Raw genomic sequence first — 15942 nt, forward strand, 5'->3', positions numbered from 1 at the left:
CCCGCCTGTGTGGAGTTAGCATGTTCTCTCCATGCCTCAATGGGGTTTCCCCGGGCACTCCGGTTTCTTCCCGCATCCCAAAATCCCACATTAATTGGACACTCTAAATTGCCCCCCGAGGTGAGATTGTGAGTATGACTGTTCTGTCTCCATGTGACCTGTGATTGGGTGGCAACCAGTTCAGGGTGTACCCCGCCTCCTGCCCGTTTAACAGCTGGGATTGGCTCCAGCACACCCGACACCCTCGTGGATGGATGGACCCTTTAGAGGCGAAATACTTTTCAAAGTACCCCCTTATAATAGTAAAAGACAATGAAACAAATGTACATATGTACCACTGCACCCTTAAATGCCATAGAAATAAAAAAGATAATGGAAAAAAAAGTCATCATGTTACAAGATGATATCAATAAAGTGGTACATCAATTTAGGAACATCTCTAGTCATGAAAAATTCAGGTTAGGAAACGCCTCCTCGGAAAAATATAGTCTCTTTTTACGAATGAAAATTCAGGATCTTCTTCTTTTCCTTTCAGGTTGTCCCGTTAGGGGTCGCCACATCGTGTCATCTTTTTCCATCTTAGCCTATCTCCTGCATCTTCCTCTCTAACCCCAACTGCCCTCATGTCCTCCCTCACAACATCCATAAACCTTCTCTTTAGTCTTCCTCTCGCTCTTTTGCCTGGCAGCTCCATCCTCAGCACCCTTCCACCAATATACTCACTCTCTCACCTCTGAACATGTCCAAACCATTGAAGTCTGCTCTCTCGAATCTTGTCTCCAAAACATCCAACTTTGGCTGTCCCTCTAATGAGCTCATTTCTAATCCTATCCAACCTGCTCACTCCAAGCGAGAACCTCAACATCTTCATTTCTGCTACCTCCAGTTCTGCTTCCTGTTGTTTCTTCAGTGGTACCGTCTCTAATCCGTACATCATGGCCGGCCTCACCACTGTTTTGTAAACTTTGCCCTTCATCCTAGCAGAGACTCTTCTGTCACATAACACACCAGACACCTTCCGCCAGCTGTTCCAACTTGCTTGGACCAGTTTCTTCACTTCCTTACTACACTCACCATTGCTCTAGATTGTTTACCCTAAATATTTGAAGTTCTCCACCCTCTCTTTCTCTTCTCCCTGCAGCCTCACTCTTCCCCCTCCACCTTTCTCATTCACACACATATATTCTGTTTTACTTCGGCTAATCTTCATTCCTCTCCTTTCCAGTGCATGTCTCCATCTTTCTCATTATTCCTGTGCTTGCTCCCTGCTTTCTGCTGCTAGATCGACAAAGACACAATGTAGCTCCTTCTGACCTTCTCAGTACCTTTCCACGAGCATCCTCAAGGCAAATAGTGCATCCGTGGTATTCTTTCTAGGCATGAAACCATACTGTTGCTCGCAGATACTTCTGTCCTGAGTCTAGCCTCCACTACTCTTTCCCACAACTTCATTGTGTGGCTCATCAACATTATTCCTCTACAATTCCCACAGCTCTGAACATCGCCTTTGTTCTTAAAAATGGGAACTAGAACACTTTTCCTCCATTTTTCAGGCATGTTTTCGCCCGCTAGTATTCTGTTGAATAAGTTGGCCAAAAACTCCACAGCCATCTCTCTAAATTGCTTCCATACCTCTACCAGTATGTCATCAGGACCAACTGCCTTTCCATTTTTCATCCTTTGTCGTGCCTTTCTGACTTCCCCCTTACTAATCATTGCCAGTTCCTGGTCCTTCACACTTGCCTCTTCAACTCTTCCTTCTCCCTCATTTTCTTCATTCATCAACTTCTCAAAATATTATTTCCATCTATTTAGAACACTACTGGCACCGGCACCAGTCAACACATTTCCATCTCTATCCTTGATCACCCTTGCCTGCTGCACATCTTTCCCATCTCTATCCCTCTGTCTGGCCAACCTGTAGAGGTCCTTTTCTCCCTCTTTCGTGTCCAACCTGGTGTACATGTCTTCATATGCCTCTTGTTTACCCTTTGCCACCTCTACCTTTGCCCTATGTCGCATCTCGATGTACTCCCTTCGCCTCTCCTCAGTCCTCTCAGTGTCCCACTTCTTTGCTAATCTCTTTTCCTTGCATGACTCCCTGTATTTTGGTGTTCCACCACCAAGTCTCCTTCTCCCCTTTCCTACCAAAAGACACACCAAGTACTCTCCTGCCTGTCTCTCTGATTACCTTGGCTGTCGTAGTCCAGTCTTCCGGAAGCTTCAGGTGTCCATCGAGAGCCTGTGTCACCTCTTTCCGAAAAGCCGCACAACATTCTTCCTTTCTCAGCTTCCACCACATGGTTCTCCGCTCTACCTTTGTCTTCTTAATCTTCCTACCCACCACCAGAGTCATCCTACACACCACCATCCTATGCTGTCACAAGATACACTCTCCCCTACCACTACTTTACAGTCAGTAATCTCCTTCAGATTACATCGTTTACACAAAATATAATCCATCTGCGTGCTTCTACCTCCGCTCTTGTAGGTCACTATATGTTCCTCCCTCTTCTGGAAATAAGTGTTCACTACAGCCATCTCCATCCTTTTTGCAAAGTCCACCACCATCTGTCCATCAAAGTTCCTTTCCTGGATGCCGTACTTACCCATCACTTCTTCATTGCCCCTGTCAATCACAACTCTCTCGCTGTCTGGGATGCTCAGAACTACTTCATCTAGTTCCTTCCAGAATTTCTCTTTCAACTCTAGGTCACATCCTACCTGTGGGGCATAGCCACTAACCACATTATACATAACACCCTCAATTTCAAATTTTAGTCTCATCACTCGATCTGATACTCTTTTCACCTCCAAGACATTCTTGGCCTGCTCTTCCTCTAAAATAACCCCTACTCCATTTCTCTTCCCATCTATTCTGTGGTAGAATAATTTAAACCCTGCTCCTAAACTTGTAGCCTTTCCACTACCTTTCCACCTGCTCTCTTGGATGCACAGTATATCAACCTTTCTCCTAATCATCATGTCAACCAACTCCTGAGCTTTTCCTGTCATAGTCCCAACATTCAAAGTCCCTACACTCAGTTGTAGGCTCTGTGCATTCCTCTTTTTCTTCTGAGGATGGATCCGTTATTTTCCTCTTCTTTTTCTTTGACCCACAGTAGCTTAATTTCCACCGACTCCCTGCAGGTTAGCAGTGTCGGCGGCGGGTGTTGTTAACCCGGGCCATGACGATCCGGTATGAGATTCTTTAGATGAACACTTATATTTGTTTGGCACAGTTTTTACGTCAGGTGCCCTTCCTGACGCAACCCTCTGCATTTGGTTTTTGTGGCGTGATAGAGCTGCTCTCCCATTAGCTATCACTGTGGCAACTTCCTGGCATCCCATTGGCTTGGAGGGATGTAAATATTTACCCATGATGCACATCCTGTATCTTGGTTTGTGTCAATGACGCAGAATAAAAACTAGACTGCGCACGCTGCATTTAACATTGGTTCCGCCATGGTCAACAGGCTCTAACTTCCAGCCAGGGCAAAAAGCATTGTAAACAATACACACATTGTTATGGAAAACGATGCGAACAATCTATTTACATGGGATGTTTTGGATCCATAGAGACATGAATATAATCTAAACATTTGCAGCATGCCCAGGAAGGAAATGGATTATTCTATTACACGTAAAATCCGCTTCTACTTGTGAAAAATTCACATTACAAAACGACTTCCGGAACGGATTAGTTTCGTAAGTAGAGGTACTACTGTAAATTAATGTTATGATATCAAGGCAAAATATGATGGAAACTGTAGATTTCAAAACTATTCATGTAATATTAAGCATTTTCTTCTGGCAGTCTCTTATTCTGTTAGGGAAGAAAGAAAAAAAAAAGAGTACAACTAAAACACAAAAATATTCATTGTTTTTCGAAACCCCAACCCAACTTGGTTCATGCAGGGACGTTAGATTTGTGATATGTAAGAAACATATGCTTTTACACACTTTTGGTTGCCTTAAAGCTAGGATAGATGGGTATAATTTGTTTTATTGGCATATCAGTCCGATAAGTAGGTATGCACTTTTTAAAATTGATTCAACATAGTAGGCTATTGCAATTTAGCCACAGGTTGTGGACCTCTGGTGTTCAGCAACCTCACTTTGAGAACTAAACCCTGCTGACAAGGTTTTAGGCAAAGCAGAGAACCCTCATCTTGGACACATTGTTCAAACCCTTCCTTAACCTCGACAAGCAGTAGGATACAACTGCATGAGTATCTTGTGTATGTGTGGATAAAAATGTAACAGTCAACACTAATCTCTGCCTCAAGGCATGCTGAAGGATTAATGCTGTTCCTCGAAAGATAAAGACAAACATCTTAAAGATGTCAAACAGCTCAATGCAGACACAGTCGTGATGACACAAATACTTTTTCCCCTTCTTTCCAATGTATTTTCATACAGCGTAACCATAAAAGTTGATTGATTGTCTAAATTATTTTCTGGGGTGATTTATTGAGGTCCACAAGAAGACCCTGCTGTTGGGTTTTGTCACTGTTGGGGCTAGTGAAGGCAAAGATGCGGACGACGCAAGTGCAGGGAAGCAAAGTAGGAGTCCAGGAATATCGAAAATATTTAATAAAAAACGCAAACGGCAAACCAAACAATAAAAGTAACAAAGAAAACCTTAAATAAACCTAAACTCGAAGCAAAACACAACTGGGTACTCATGTGGCACAGAGAGACAAAGGCATGCGTGAGGAGAGAGAGAAAGACTTGAAGTCAAAGAAACCAGGGATCTAAATACACAGAGTGGTGAGACAACTCGGAACACCTGTAAAATCTAAACAAACCAAAACAGACCATGACTGGTTAAGTACTTTGAAGATGTCTGTGTGTGCTTTGTTTTGATAGTTTTGGGGAAAATATATTCTCCTTAAAAAAAATACTTTTTGGCAGACTGAAACAATATATTGAGAGACAGCAAGCGCAATGGCTAATACAAAAGTATTGTACAAATAAAATTCTGCAATGTAGCGGGACCACAAAGCAACAACTGTCATATTATATTGGTTGCTTTATGTGTACTCAATGATAGGTTGCAGGAGATCATTGTTCCAGGGCTGGGACTCATTTTTTTCAGACATGTGCATCCAGGGGTGTGGGTCACACAGTCTCAAGGATATAATTATTTAGATACAAAGGTGCTAAAATTTCCCCTGTGTTAATGAAAGAAAAAGGCGCTATAGTCCAAGGAATAGTTTGAATCTGACAAAAGTAATAATAAATCATTTATGATCCCAATTAATTTAACCAAATAAACCATGAAAATCAGATATTTATTGTGAATTGTGGTTCAACAGAAACATGCCTCACCAAAAATGGTGCTTTATATTTTCTTGCACAACCTTTTGATTCAATCGCTGGAAACAAACCATTTTTGTAACTTTAAAACCAACTTCTTCACCTCTTAACAGGTATTTTGTGGCACTCTTCATAAGGAAGCTGTTCCAGTTGTCTCAGGTTTGAAGGCTGCTTTATCCAGACGGCATGTTTCAGCTCCTTCTATGGATGGATTAAGATCAGCCCTCATAATCATTTTCTTGTTCCAAGTGTTTTGGGGTCTTTTTGGATCAGCATTCAATTCCAAGATCCCACTGACACCTGAAACTGTTTTGGCAAAATCTTTTTCTGACACCATAAGTAAAGAAGTAATCTTGTCTTTGTGGGTTTTTATTTCAAAAAGAAAGAAACATCTTAGCAAAGACAGGAAAAGTACAAGTCTTACGAGTTATCACCCCTTACTTAAGTCCAGACATTTTACACACATGAACCATTGGAACAACATAATGATAAAGCATCTAGGGACAAGTGTTACAAACAGCATGACCCAGTGAGATAGAATAACAAAGTCTGAAAGTTAAAGGTAGAACTAATGGAACTAACATTTGCTATGAAATACATACTATTTCCCCTTTTGATTATCCAATCAATCCACAATAATTAAAAAATGAAATAGCAAAATGTAATCAAACTAAAAGCCAGCACATACTGCTAAAACATATTGCTAGACACTATTGATTGAAGGTAAATTAAAAAACGGGAAAAAAAGATTAAGGAAGACATGCCACAAAGTTGGACTGAGGAATACGAGGCAGACAGGAATAGGAAACACGAACATCATTGGAGTCGCCAATGATATCCAGGCAGTCGGATCAAGGGAAGAGGTCAGGAATAGGTCATCAGACTCTGAACAGTAAATTCATGCATCACAACCAAGCTACGTGTTAATCGTGCGAGAAGTCACAGTCTTTACCAAAGGGAGAAAACAACACGCCATGGAAAAGATGACAAGAAACAGAACACCAACCATAAGTGTGAAGCAATAGAGCCAAGCTTAGTCTAGTGACAGGATGTGGGTTTGCAGCTGCATGCAGCTTGAAAGAACAAACGTAGCAGTTAAAATGATATTCTGAACATGCTGCATGAATGGAATATAGAAACCAAAGATTCATTCTATAGAAGTTGCAATCAAGAAAAGTACAATAGTTGCGAATATATGTGGTCATAAAGCTCGTCATGATTGTCATGTCTCGTCTAGTACTGAATCGTGCCAAATATCTAAGTGAGAGCATCAATGCACAGTGTAGTTACTATAATCATTGCAATTAATGGCAAACCACCAAGGAAACCCCGGAGATGACAACGTTGCCTTCTTTTCTTCTGCCGAGTTACACAAGTGTAGCGTGTGCACATCAGTTCACAGTTCGGCCTTTATGACCTATCTTCTTAAACAGATCCTTATATATATATAATCTCTATCTAATTTAATTGACTTCCCAGTATCTATTTGGTGACTATCATGCATTTTGAGGTGAAATTTAAATCCGTCGGAAAGCTATTTTGAGAGGAAAGCTTTCAAAGAATTTCAATAAGATTCTGAGAATAATTTATGTTTGTTCAGTTGTGCTGCTACCACTACCTTCAATTTTTACAGAAAAATGTCTACCAAATTGTGTTTTTTAACTGCATCATTTGTTTTTGTACTAAATGTTATGACACAAAAAAATACTGTGGACACATTACAAACATTACAGTGGAATAAAATCTTCAGCTCGGAACTTTTCCTTTTCCTCCAAAACCTGTCTGTGTCAAGAATTTTTTTTTTTGAAGATGACCATTAAAATGTTTCTTTGATGACTGTATTCCAGTATCAGATACAAATTTAAATGAGACCACTGTGTTCCCTTTTCAACATACAGTCTACAAGTCTTGTAATTTGTGTAAATTTTAATATATGTACCATTAGTGGAATGTTTTTTTTTTTTTTTAACCATACCATCCATCCCACATTAGCTGATCCTCACAAGGGTCGCAGGCTTGTAATTTGTGTAAATTTTAATATATGTACCATTAGTGGAATGTTTTTTTTTTTTTTTTTAACCATACCATCCATCCCACATTAGCTGATCCTCACAAGGGTCGCAGGAGCGCTGGAGCACATCCCACCCATCCCCGGGTAGGAGGATGGTCACACCCCGAACTGGTCCCCAATCGCAGGGCTCATTGAAACAACCAACCATTTACAGTCATAGTCACACCTAATAGCACTTTAGAGTCTTTAGAGTCTGAGCTAGAATGCTCAGACTGTTGACCTAATGACAAATTTTGACTATATCGTATAACTAGTAATGCCAATACCAGTGATGTTTGGAGCCTGTTGAATTGGCTCTGAGTGTAACTATAAATCCATATGTTGTGGCAATCAATAATCTGCCAAACAAAAATGCCACCTGTGATGTGACGTGGTGCTATGCACAAAAATACCTTTTGTACTCTGGAGCACCAAACAAGACAAAATAAAACAAAAAATTCTGAAATAAAAACAAACAAATTTCGACAAAACTCCCCCCCTATCGATAAAGTGACACATGATCCCATTCATGCTCACTTCAGAAAATACAAAAACTAAAAACATTCCCATAAAACCTAGACAGAATTTGGCCCAATGGGTATCAACACAAATACTGGGAAAATACCGTCAACTAGGTTCATGCGAAGTAGATTGCAGTAGTGTTGGTGGATGGGCAGTTTTGCAGACCAAACATCTACAATGACTAAGATGAGGAATAGATCCTCAGACAATTAGAAGTAATTATTCTATATTTCATGTACTTCAATTTTCCCTTTATCTTTGTTATCCCTTGTCTTTTTGTTTCTCATGATAACAGTACAAACAAACAAATGAACAAAAATAAAAGAACGTAACGGTGTTGGGAGATCCAAATATAATGCTGTCAAATTGGACTGTTTTTTTTTTTCTTTTTGGAGAGGGATGGGGGGATTCTTTCTACAGGGTTCGCACGCGGCCCTAAAAGTCCCTAAAAAACCCTAAATTTTCGAAGGTGCATTTAGGGGCTCCTTAAAGTCCTTAAATTCTGCGAAAACCGGTCAATCCCCTAAAAAGGCCTTAAATAAAAAAAAATCAAAGGGAGGACCTCTACCGCCAAAAATCTCCCTAAAAAATAAATGAATCTTTTATTTTAAAAAAAAAATAGCGATCCGTCTGGCGTCCAAATCAGCCGGAAATTGTCAACGGAAGTCACCGTGTTGACAACTAGTCGCCATCTTGTCGATATTCCATTGTTTTTTCCGTGAGTAGGCATTTCACTTCGTCTTCGTTATGACGTAGCGTAGTTCTTTCATCGATCCAACTTGTATCACGGGGAAGTGCATTTTTCAAGAAGCTTGGGTTGAAAGTAAGGAGTTTGGGAGCTGGGTTCGTTGAGATCCAAAAGATCGGCACATGTTTTACTGCCATCTGTGCAAGCAGAGTTACCAGCTTGAAAAGATGGGCGTCAAAGCGCTGGAGTCTCACCGGAAAAACAGGAGACACGCTGATTTGGCGAAGACTCTCTCATCTTCCGTTGGTATGAATCTGTTTCTAAAATATCAAGATAGTGAAGCATCAACTTCAGGCAGGTCATATCAATGAGAACTACCACAAGGGGCGACAGGTTATCACTGTCACAGGTACTGAGGTACTGGAACATTTGATGAACCAAGAACGGTTGATGGCACCATTGGGTCTTTTTTCCTTACTCTTGATTTCCCACGATTGCCCTAAATTTTTTCCGTGTCACCCTAAATTTTTCGTGTCAGCCCCTAAGAATGCCCCTAAAAAGCCCTTAATTTTTTTGGGTCAGACTGAGTATGAACCCTGTTCTAATTCAAAGGGATATACCAATTATACTCTATAGTTGCAAACTGGAAGTCCATGTGTTTTTCAATGTCTGGTGTTGACCATTAATTAGATAACTACCCCAAGCAAGCAGTGTTATCAGTGCCAAGTGTGGCTTCATTGGCAAAAAACAACAAAAAGAAACAGCGATGTTGGACGTCTGTGTGTCTGCATATCGCTAGTAAAGCATTGCTCTGGAGTCGCCGGGAGTCAGTCAGAGGTCAGATGAACTGGGTCCCCCACCACCATTCTTTTTTCCATTTCTCCTCCGGACAGTCCTTGATCCGATGTCTGTCCATTGTCCCTTCTTTCCACAATGAAAGCATCTTCTTGCACTGTCTGTATCCCCTCTCAGTCTCAACCTTCTCAAATGTGGTTCAGCAGTCTGTTGTTGTCCATGAGGCCACATGGCCTGGAGCAGGGAAGTGACAGTGTCACTGCAGCAGGCGTTGTGAGAAGAGGGAGGAACCACAGTAATGCTGCATGTGGAGGACCGTGCTGTGTGTCGTACTCGGCTGTTGTGTTGTTGGTCTTCTTCTAGATTGCACACTTCTTGAGTCTTGTTATTGGTTGAACCCAACTCACGACTACAACCTGACATTCTCCCCTTGGCCAACTCGGGCAGATCAAACCAAAGGCGATACACAGTTATCAGTAAATTGCCCTAAACATAGTCTTTTGTTTCTGTTTGCATCTAAATCTAACACCATATTTTCAGGCATTTGACATTTTTCTACACATTCAAATGCTTGACTAAATTTTTGTTGTCTCTCAACTAACTTCCTTATTTTCCTTCCCCCTTTAGTTGTTATTATCCACATCGGTAATTTGGTTTTGATCTTCCAACTTCCAATTTTTCAGAAGCACTTCTCTTTACTCCAATATTTGGACATCTTCGAAATTGCCAGGGCCTTGCACCCCTAATTGCTGGGTCTTAGGGACACGAACCTCTCACCGTCAGGTTTTGGGGCACCGGACCTCTCACTGAATTTAAACCTTGGGCCTCAAACCTCTCACTATGAGGTCTTGGGGAGTCAAACCTCTTACTGAACGTTATAGTAAGGACTCGACCTTAACCAATGGAATGCTAATTAGATGGCACATTTTGTTTGAAAATGTCCCAATCAATTATTATTAAATTATTTTCAATATGTTCTAGGGGTATCATCATTTTGTCAGGGTTTTTTTCTGTGTGTAAACTCTGCTTAACCACAATTCACAAGGAATGTCTGATTTTGGTTTGTTAATTTTCATAGTTTCTATCTATCTATCTATCTATATCTATCTATCTATCTATCTATCTATCTATCTATCTATCTATCTATCTATCTATCTATCTATCTATCTATCTATCTATCTATCTATCTATCTATCTATCTATCTATCTATCTATCTATCTATCATGCTTCAACATAATCACTCTATAAACAGAGCTGCAACTTAATGTATCTGTCTGTCTGTCTCTTTTTACCTGTTTTGTTAATATGTCCTGCAAATCTGTATGCCTTTTGTGGTGGAACTGTTTTGTTGTGCAACAAGGGACTTTGAAATATGTCCTCTGCTTGTTTTTTTTTTTTTAAATCATTCTGTTAATTGAAAATGCAGCAGGACAGAAATAAGGTTTAGGGACAGAACGGACAAGGAGAATAGGTGTGCAAACCACATCGGAACAGTTGTTAGACAGTCTAAATATTTGACTACATGTAATGTTGCGAAGTCAAAGCCGTAGGATTTCTATGTATTATAATGTTCTCAGAGTCAGGTTACTGTGTTTATGTGACCCTTGTGGGTTTTTCTTTCAATAACAGCGAGGGGTACCAACGTTGTCATCTTTATTTATTTTTTTAAACCTACACTATTCAGCTGTTGGATAAAACAGAATGGATAATGGCACATTTAAGTCGGAACAGTTTTTACAGTGCAACAGTGACGTTTTCAAAGACTCATTGAACCACATGAGGCATTGTGACTAAAGACATCAGCATAGGACCTCCATTGGGTTTCGTAAGGTGTTACAGTAATTGCACAGTCCAGCATTGTTCCTTTCTTCCAGTCAATTACATTCCCTAATCTCAATTGAACCGTTTCAACAGATCTTTGACTCTGAGTTGAAGGACCAGGAGCGGGAAGTGTGTTTTGTTGACATCGCTTATGACGACATCCCTGACCGCTACTATAAAGAGTCTGAGGTGAGGTGGGCATGTGTGCATGTGTGTGATTCGTGTCTCCTGTCTGTTCCATATTATTAGCATCTTCTGGTTAGAAATGACACAACAAATTGGGAAAAGACTACTAGACATCGTCTTGCTGAATAATTAAAACTATCATTTTTATTGTTGTTTACAATTTTAAAATGATTAAAATGAGATACATTACTGGATGAGCCAAAACTTTCTTAAATTCAACTAACACAATAAAAGTTAGATAATTGTTTTAGGCAGTCAGGAAACCAGGATTGCTCTGAGTAAATACCCAGTCACTGTCTTTAAAAACCAAAGACCAAGTCAGAAAAGCTGATGTACTGATACAGTGAAGAAAATAAGTATTTGAACACCCTGGTATATTGCAAGTTCTCCCACGTAGAAATCATGGAGGTGTCTGAAATTTTCATCATAGGTGCATGTTCACTGTGAGAGAGATAATCTAAAAAGAAAAATCCAGAAATCACAATGTATGTTTTTTATTAACAATTTATTTGTGTGATACAGCTGCAAATAAGTATTTGAACACCTGAGAAAACCAATGTTAATATGTGGTACAGTAGCCTTTGTTTGCAATTACAGAGGTCAAACATTTCCTGTAGCCATTCACCAGATTTGCACATCCTGCAGGAGGGATTTTGGCACATTCCTCCACACAAATCTTCTCTAGATCAGACAGGTTTCTGGGCTGTCGCTGCGAAACATGGAGTTTCAGCTCCCTTTAAAGATTTTCTATTGGGTTTAGGTCTGGAGTCTGCCTCGGCCACGCCAGAACCTTGATATGCTTCTTACAGAGCCACTCCTTGGTTTTGCTGGCTGTGTACTTCGGGTCATTGTCATGTTGAAAGACCCAGCCGCGACCCATCTTCAATGCTCTGACTGAGGAAAAGAGGTTGTTCCCCAAAATCTCACAATATATGGCCACGGTCATCCTCTCCTTAATACAGTGCAGTTGTCCAGTCCCACATGCAGAAAAAACACCCCCAAAGCATGATGTTACCACCCCCATGGTTCATAGTAGGGATGGTGTTCTTAGGATGGAACTCATCATTCGTCTTCCTCCAAACATGGTTCGTGGAATTATGATCAAAAAGTTCCATTTTGGTCTCATCTGACCACAAAACGTTCTCCTCTGACTCCTTTGTATCATCCAAATGGTCATTGGGAAACTTGGGATGGGCCTTGACATGTGTTGGTTTAAGCAGAGGAAACTTCCGTGCCATGCATGTTTTCAAACCATGACGTACAGTCACCTTGGAAACGGTGGTCCCAGCTCTTTTCAGGTCATTAACCAAGTCCTATCGTGTAGTCCTGGGCTGATTCCTCGCCTTTCTCTGGATCATTGAGACTGCATGAGGTGATATCTTGCATGGTGCTTCACTCCGATTGAGATTGACCGTCATGTTTAGCTTCTTGCATTTTCTCATGATTCCTCCAACAGTGGACCCTTTTTCACCAAGCTGCTTGGCAATTTCTCCGTAGCCCTTTCCAGCCATGTGGAGTTATAGAATTTTATCTCTGGTGTCTTTGGACAGCTTTTTGGTCTTGGCCATGTTACAAGTTTGAGTCTTACTGATTGTATGGGGTGGACACAGGTGCATCTGATTCAGGATAATACATGGAGTTGAGGTGGACTTTTTAAGGCGGACTAACAGGTCTTTGTGGGTCAGAATTCTAGTTGATAGACAGGTGTTCAAATACTTATTTGCAGCTGTATCACACAAATAAATCGTTAAAAAAATCATACATTGTGATTTCTGGATTTTTCCTTTTCGATTATCTCTCTCACAGTGGACATGCACCTACAAGGAAAATTTTAGACCCCTCCATGATTTCTAATTGGTAGAACTTGCAGTAAAGCAGGGTGTTCAAATACTCATTTTCTTCACTGTTTATATTCACTCCTTGAAGTCTTGACACCCTTTGCACAATGGTCATTGCACTGGACTACTGCTCAAATGAGCATTCTAAATGCTGTAAATGCTATAAGACTCACATCCTTTGGACAACTTTGCACAACTGTGTTGTTATTAAAAAAAATAAAAAATTTCTGTGTCCGTCAATTGACTGTCTATTGTTTTTCATACTCAACATGTAATTCGTACTCTGGTGCCTCCAACTACTGGAGACAAATTCCCTATCTGTTATCACATACTTGGCCAATATAGAGAATTCAGAACCAAAGAAATGTTCGCCAGAAAGAGAGAGAGAGCAAGCCCAAGAAAAAAGGATGTAAAGGCTTTTGTGCCAACTGAGGCATGAGGAAAAAGACCACATCCATGAACTCTGGTTTCCATGTTTAATTTTGGTCTATCTACGTGAGCCACGCCCTAACTACAGTTTGGCACTCGGGATTTTTTCAAATAAACAATTATGCATAGGTCAAGAATATAAAATGCTTATTTAAACTTTACTCTTGAGAAATCAACTACTTATTTTTCAATACATCATTGCATACTGTTTGGCTTCAAATCAAGAGGAACAGTTGAAGTCTCTTAGCCAGACTGACACAAAACTGACATTAATGACTGAGACATCAAGGTTTATGTTTGAAATATTCATTAAGGTTTGTTTTGTTTGTTACAAATGTGGGAATTCTTCCACAGACACTGTCTCTAATTACCATAATAGGGTGGTCATGTTCCATTGTTCAACAATTGCCAATCACTTCCTTGTAAGCATGCTGTGGGAGTCGCGAGGGAGAAATACAAAGGTTATCTGCTCTTGAGCGTTGCTGTTGAAAACAATGCTTCAGAGGCATATTCGCTACATTACTCAGTAGTAAACATATGCCTGTCTCGCTTTTGCATTTTGGAACATGACACAGGCATCAAATTCAAAATGAGAGAATGATTGCAAAAACAAACATATCATGGTACTGTATTATTTTTTTACTGATGATTTACATATCCCAACTCCATTAAAATTGGGATTTGAACAATAAACATCCATCCACTTAGTTGCGTATCCTCACAAGGGTCGCAGGGAGTGCTGGAGCCTATCCCAGCTGTCAAGAGGCAGGAGGCGGGGTACACCCTGAACTGGTTGCCATCCAATCGCAGGGCACATCGAGACAAACAGCTGCACCCACAGTCACACCTGGGGCAATTTAGAGTGTTTTGAACAATAAACACTTTTCTTTTAATGTACCCTCCCTCAACTCTTACAAAAAATGATCATCTCTTATTAAGTGTTAATACAGTACAGTATAGTGAAAATCTGAATATTTTATTAAAAATTAGAATACAGGACACAGTATATTCTATTTCCATTACATTAAATTGCATTGAAAAATTTGTATTATAATGCTTTGTAATGATACATTAGATTTGAAGGAAGCATGTGTTGTGTTCATCATAACCAAAGTGTGTGTTGGTGTGTGTATGTTTATAATGCACCAATGCAGGACTTGCGATACTTCAAGTCAGAGAAGACATCCCGGGGCATGCTTCAAGAGGGATGGCGGGACACGGAGCATCCCATCATGTGCTCGTACAAATTAGTCACAGTCAAGTTTGAGGTGTGGGGTCTACAGACACGTGTGGAGCAGTTTGTGCACAAGGTCAGAAATGTTGTTTTTTGGGGGGTTTGGGGGGGATAAATGACTCAATATAAAAAACTCGTAAAGGAGGATGCGAATGAACTAAAAATGAAAATGTGCTATTCTGATAACTGAGGTTGGAGTTGCATAACGTGACTATGAATGCTTTTCAACTCTCGAGTATGTAAGTCAAGAGGAAATGCTACATAACGTTACTCATCAAAAACTGTCTGTTTTGCAGGTGATTCGAGATGTGTTGCTGCTTGGACACAGGCAAGCCTTTGCTTGGGTGGATGAATGGATTGGTGGGTCAATCATTCTACTGGCTGCACTGGCCTTCCTGTGATTATGACCATGCTATTAAATTTCATGCACACAACATTGACAAAAGTCTTTTGAAAAATATTATATCCATTAATCTTTGCATAATATTTTAATTACTAATTGACCTGACTATGACCACTTTGTCTATCAGGAATCTTCATTCTTAATCTTCCCAAACAATTTGAAAAGTTTTGTTCTTCTAACTTTGTCGTAATAGTTTAGGGTGGTCCCTTATTTGGTCCTGCATGGTTGTGAATCTTGAATTTTTTTTAGCACTTTACCCAGAAGTATGGAAGCGATTACTTCCCTTATATACAGTGAAGAAAATGAGTATTAGAACACACCACTATATTGCAAGTTCTCCCACTTAGAAATCATGGAGAAGTCTGAAATTTTCATTGTAGGTGCATGTCCACTGTGAGAGAGAGAATCTAAAAAGAAAAATCCAGATATCACAATTTATGATTTTTTTTTTTTAACAATTTGTGTGACACAGCTGCAACTAAGTATTTGAATACCTGTCTATAAGCTAGAATTCTGACCCTCAAAGACCTGTTAGTCCACCTTTAAAAGTCCACCTCCACTCCATGTGTTATCCTGAATCAGATGCACCTGTGTGAGGTCTTTAGCTGCATAAAGACGCCTGTCCACCCCATACAATCAGTAAGACTCAAACT

The 15942-nt window shown here is 40.1% G+C and overlaps 1 protein-coding gene across 1 annotated transcript in view; it reads left to right on the forward strand.

The window, feature by feature from the left end:
* The window catches only part of LOC133506440 (cytoplasmic phosphatidylinositol transfer protein 1-like), an 81982-nt gene that overhangs the window by 60523 nt on the left and 5517 nt on the right, over window positions 1-15942 (forward strand). Inside the window, exons 6-8 of the mRNA XM_061830577.1 lie at window positions 11293-11388; window positions 14807-14962; window positions 15183-15246. Coding sequence (XP_061686561.1) covers window positions 11293-11388; window positions 14807-14962; window positions 15183-15246 — 316 coding nt within the window. The remainder of the gene's footprint in view (window positions 1-11292; window positions 11389-14806; window positions 14963-15182; window positions 15247-15942) is intronic.

This window comes from Syngnathoides biaculeatus, chromosome 9 (assembly GCF_019802595.1).
Source record: "Syngnathoides biaculeatus isolate LvHL_M chromosome 9, ASM1980259v1, whole genome shotgun sequence".
NCBI classification, from domain to species: domain Eukaryota; kingdom Metazoa; phylum Chordata; class Actinopteri; order Syngnathiformes; family Syngnathidae; genus Syngnathoides; species Syngnathoides biaculeatus.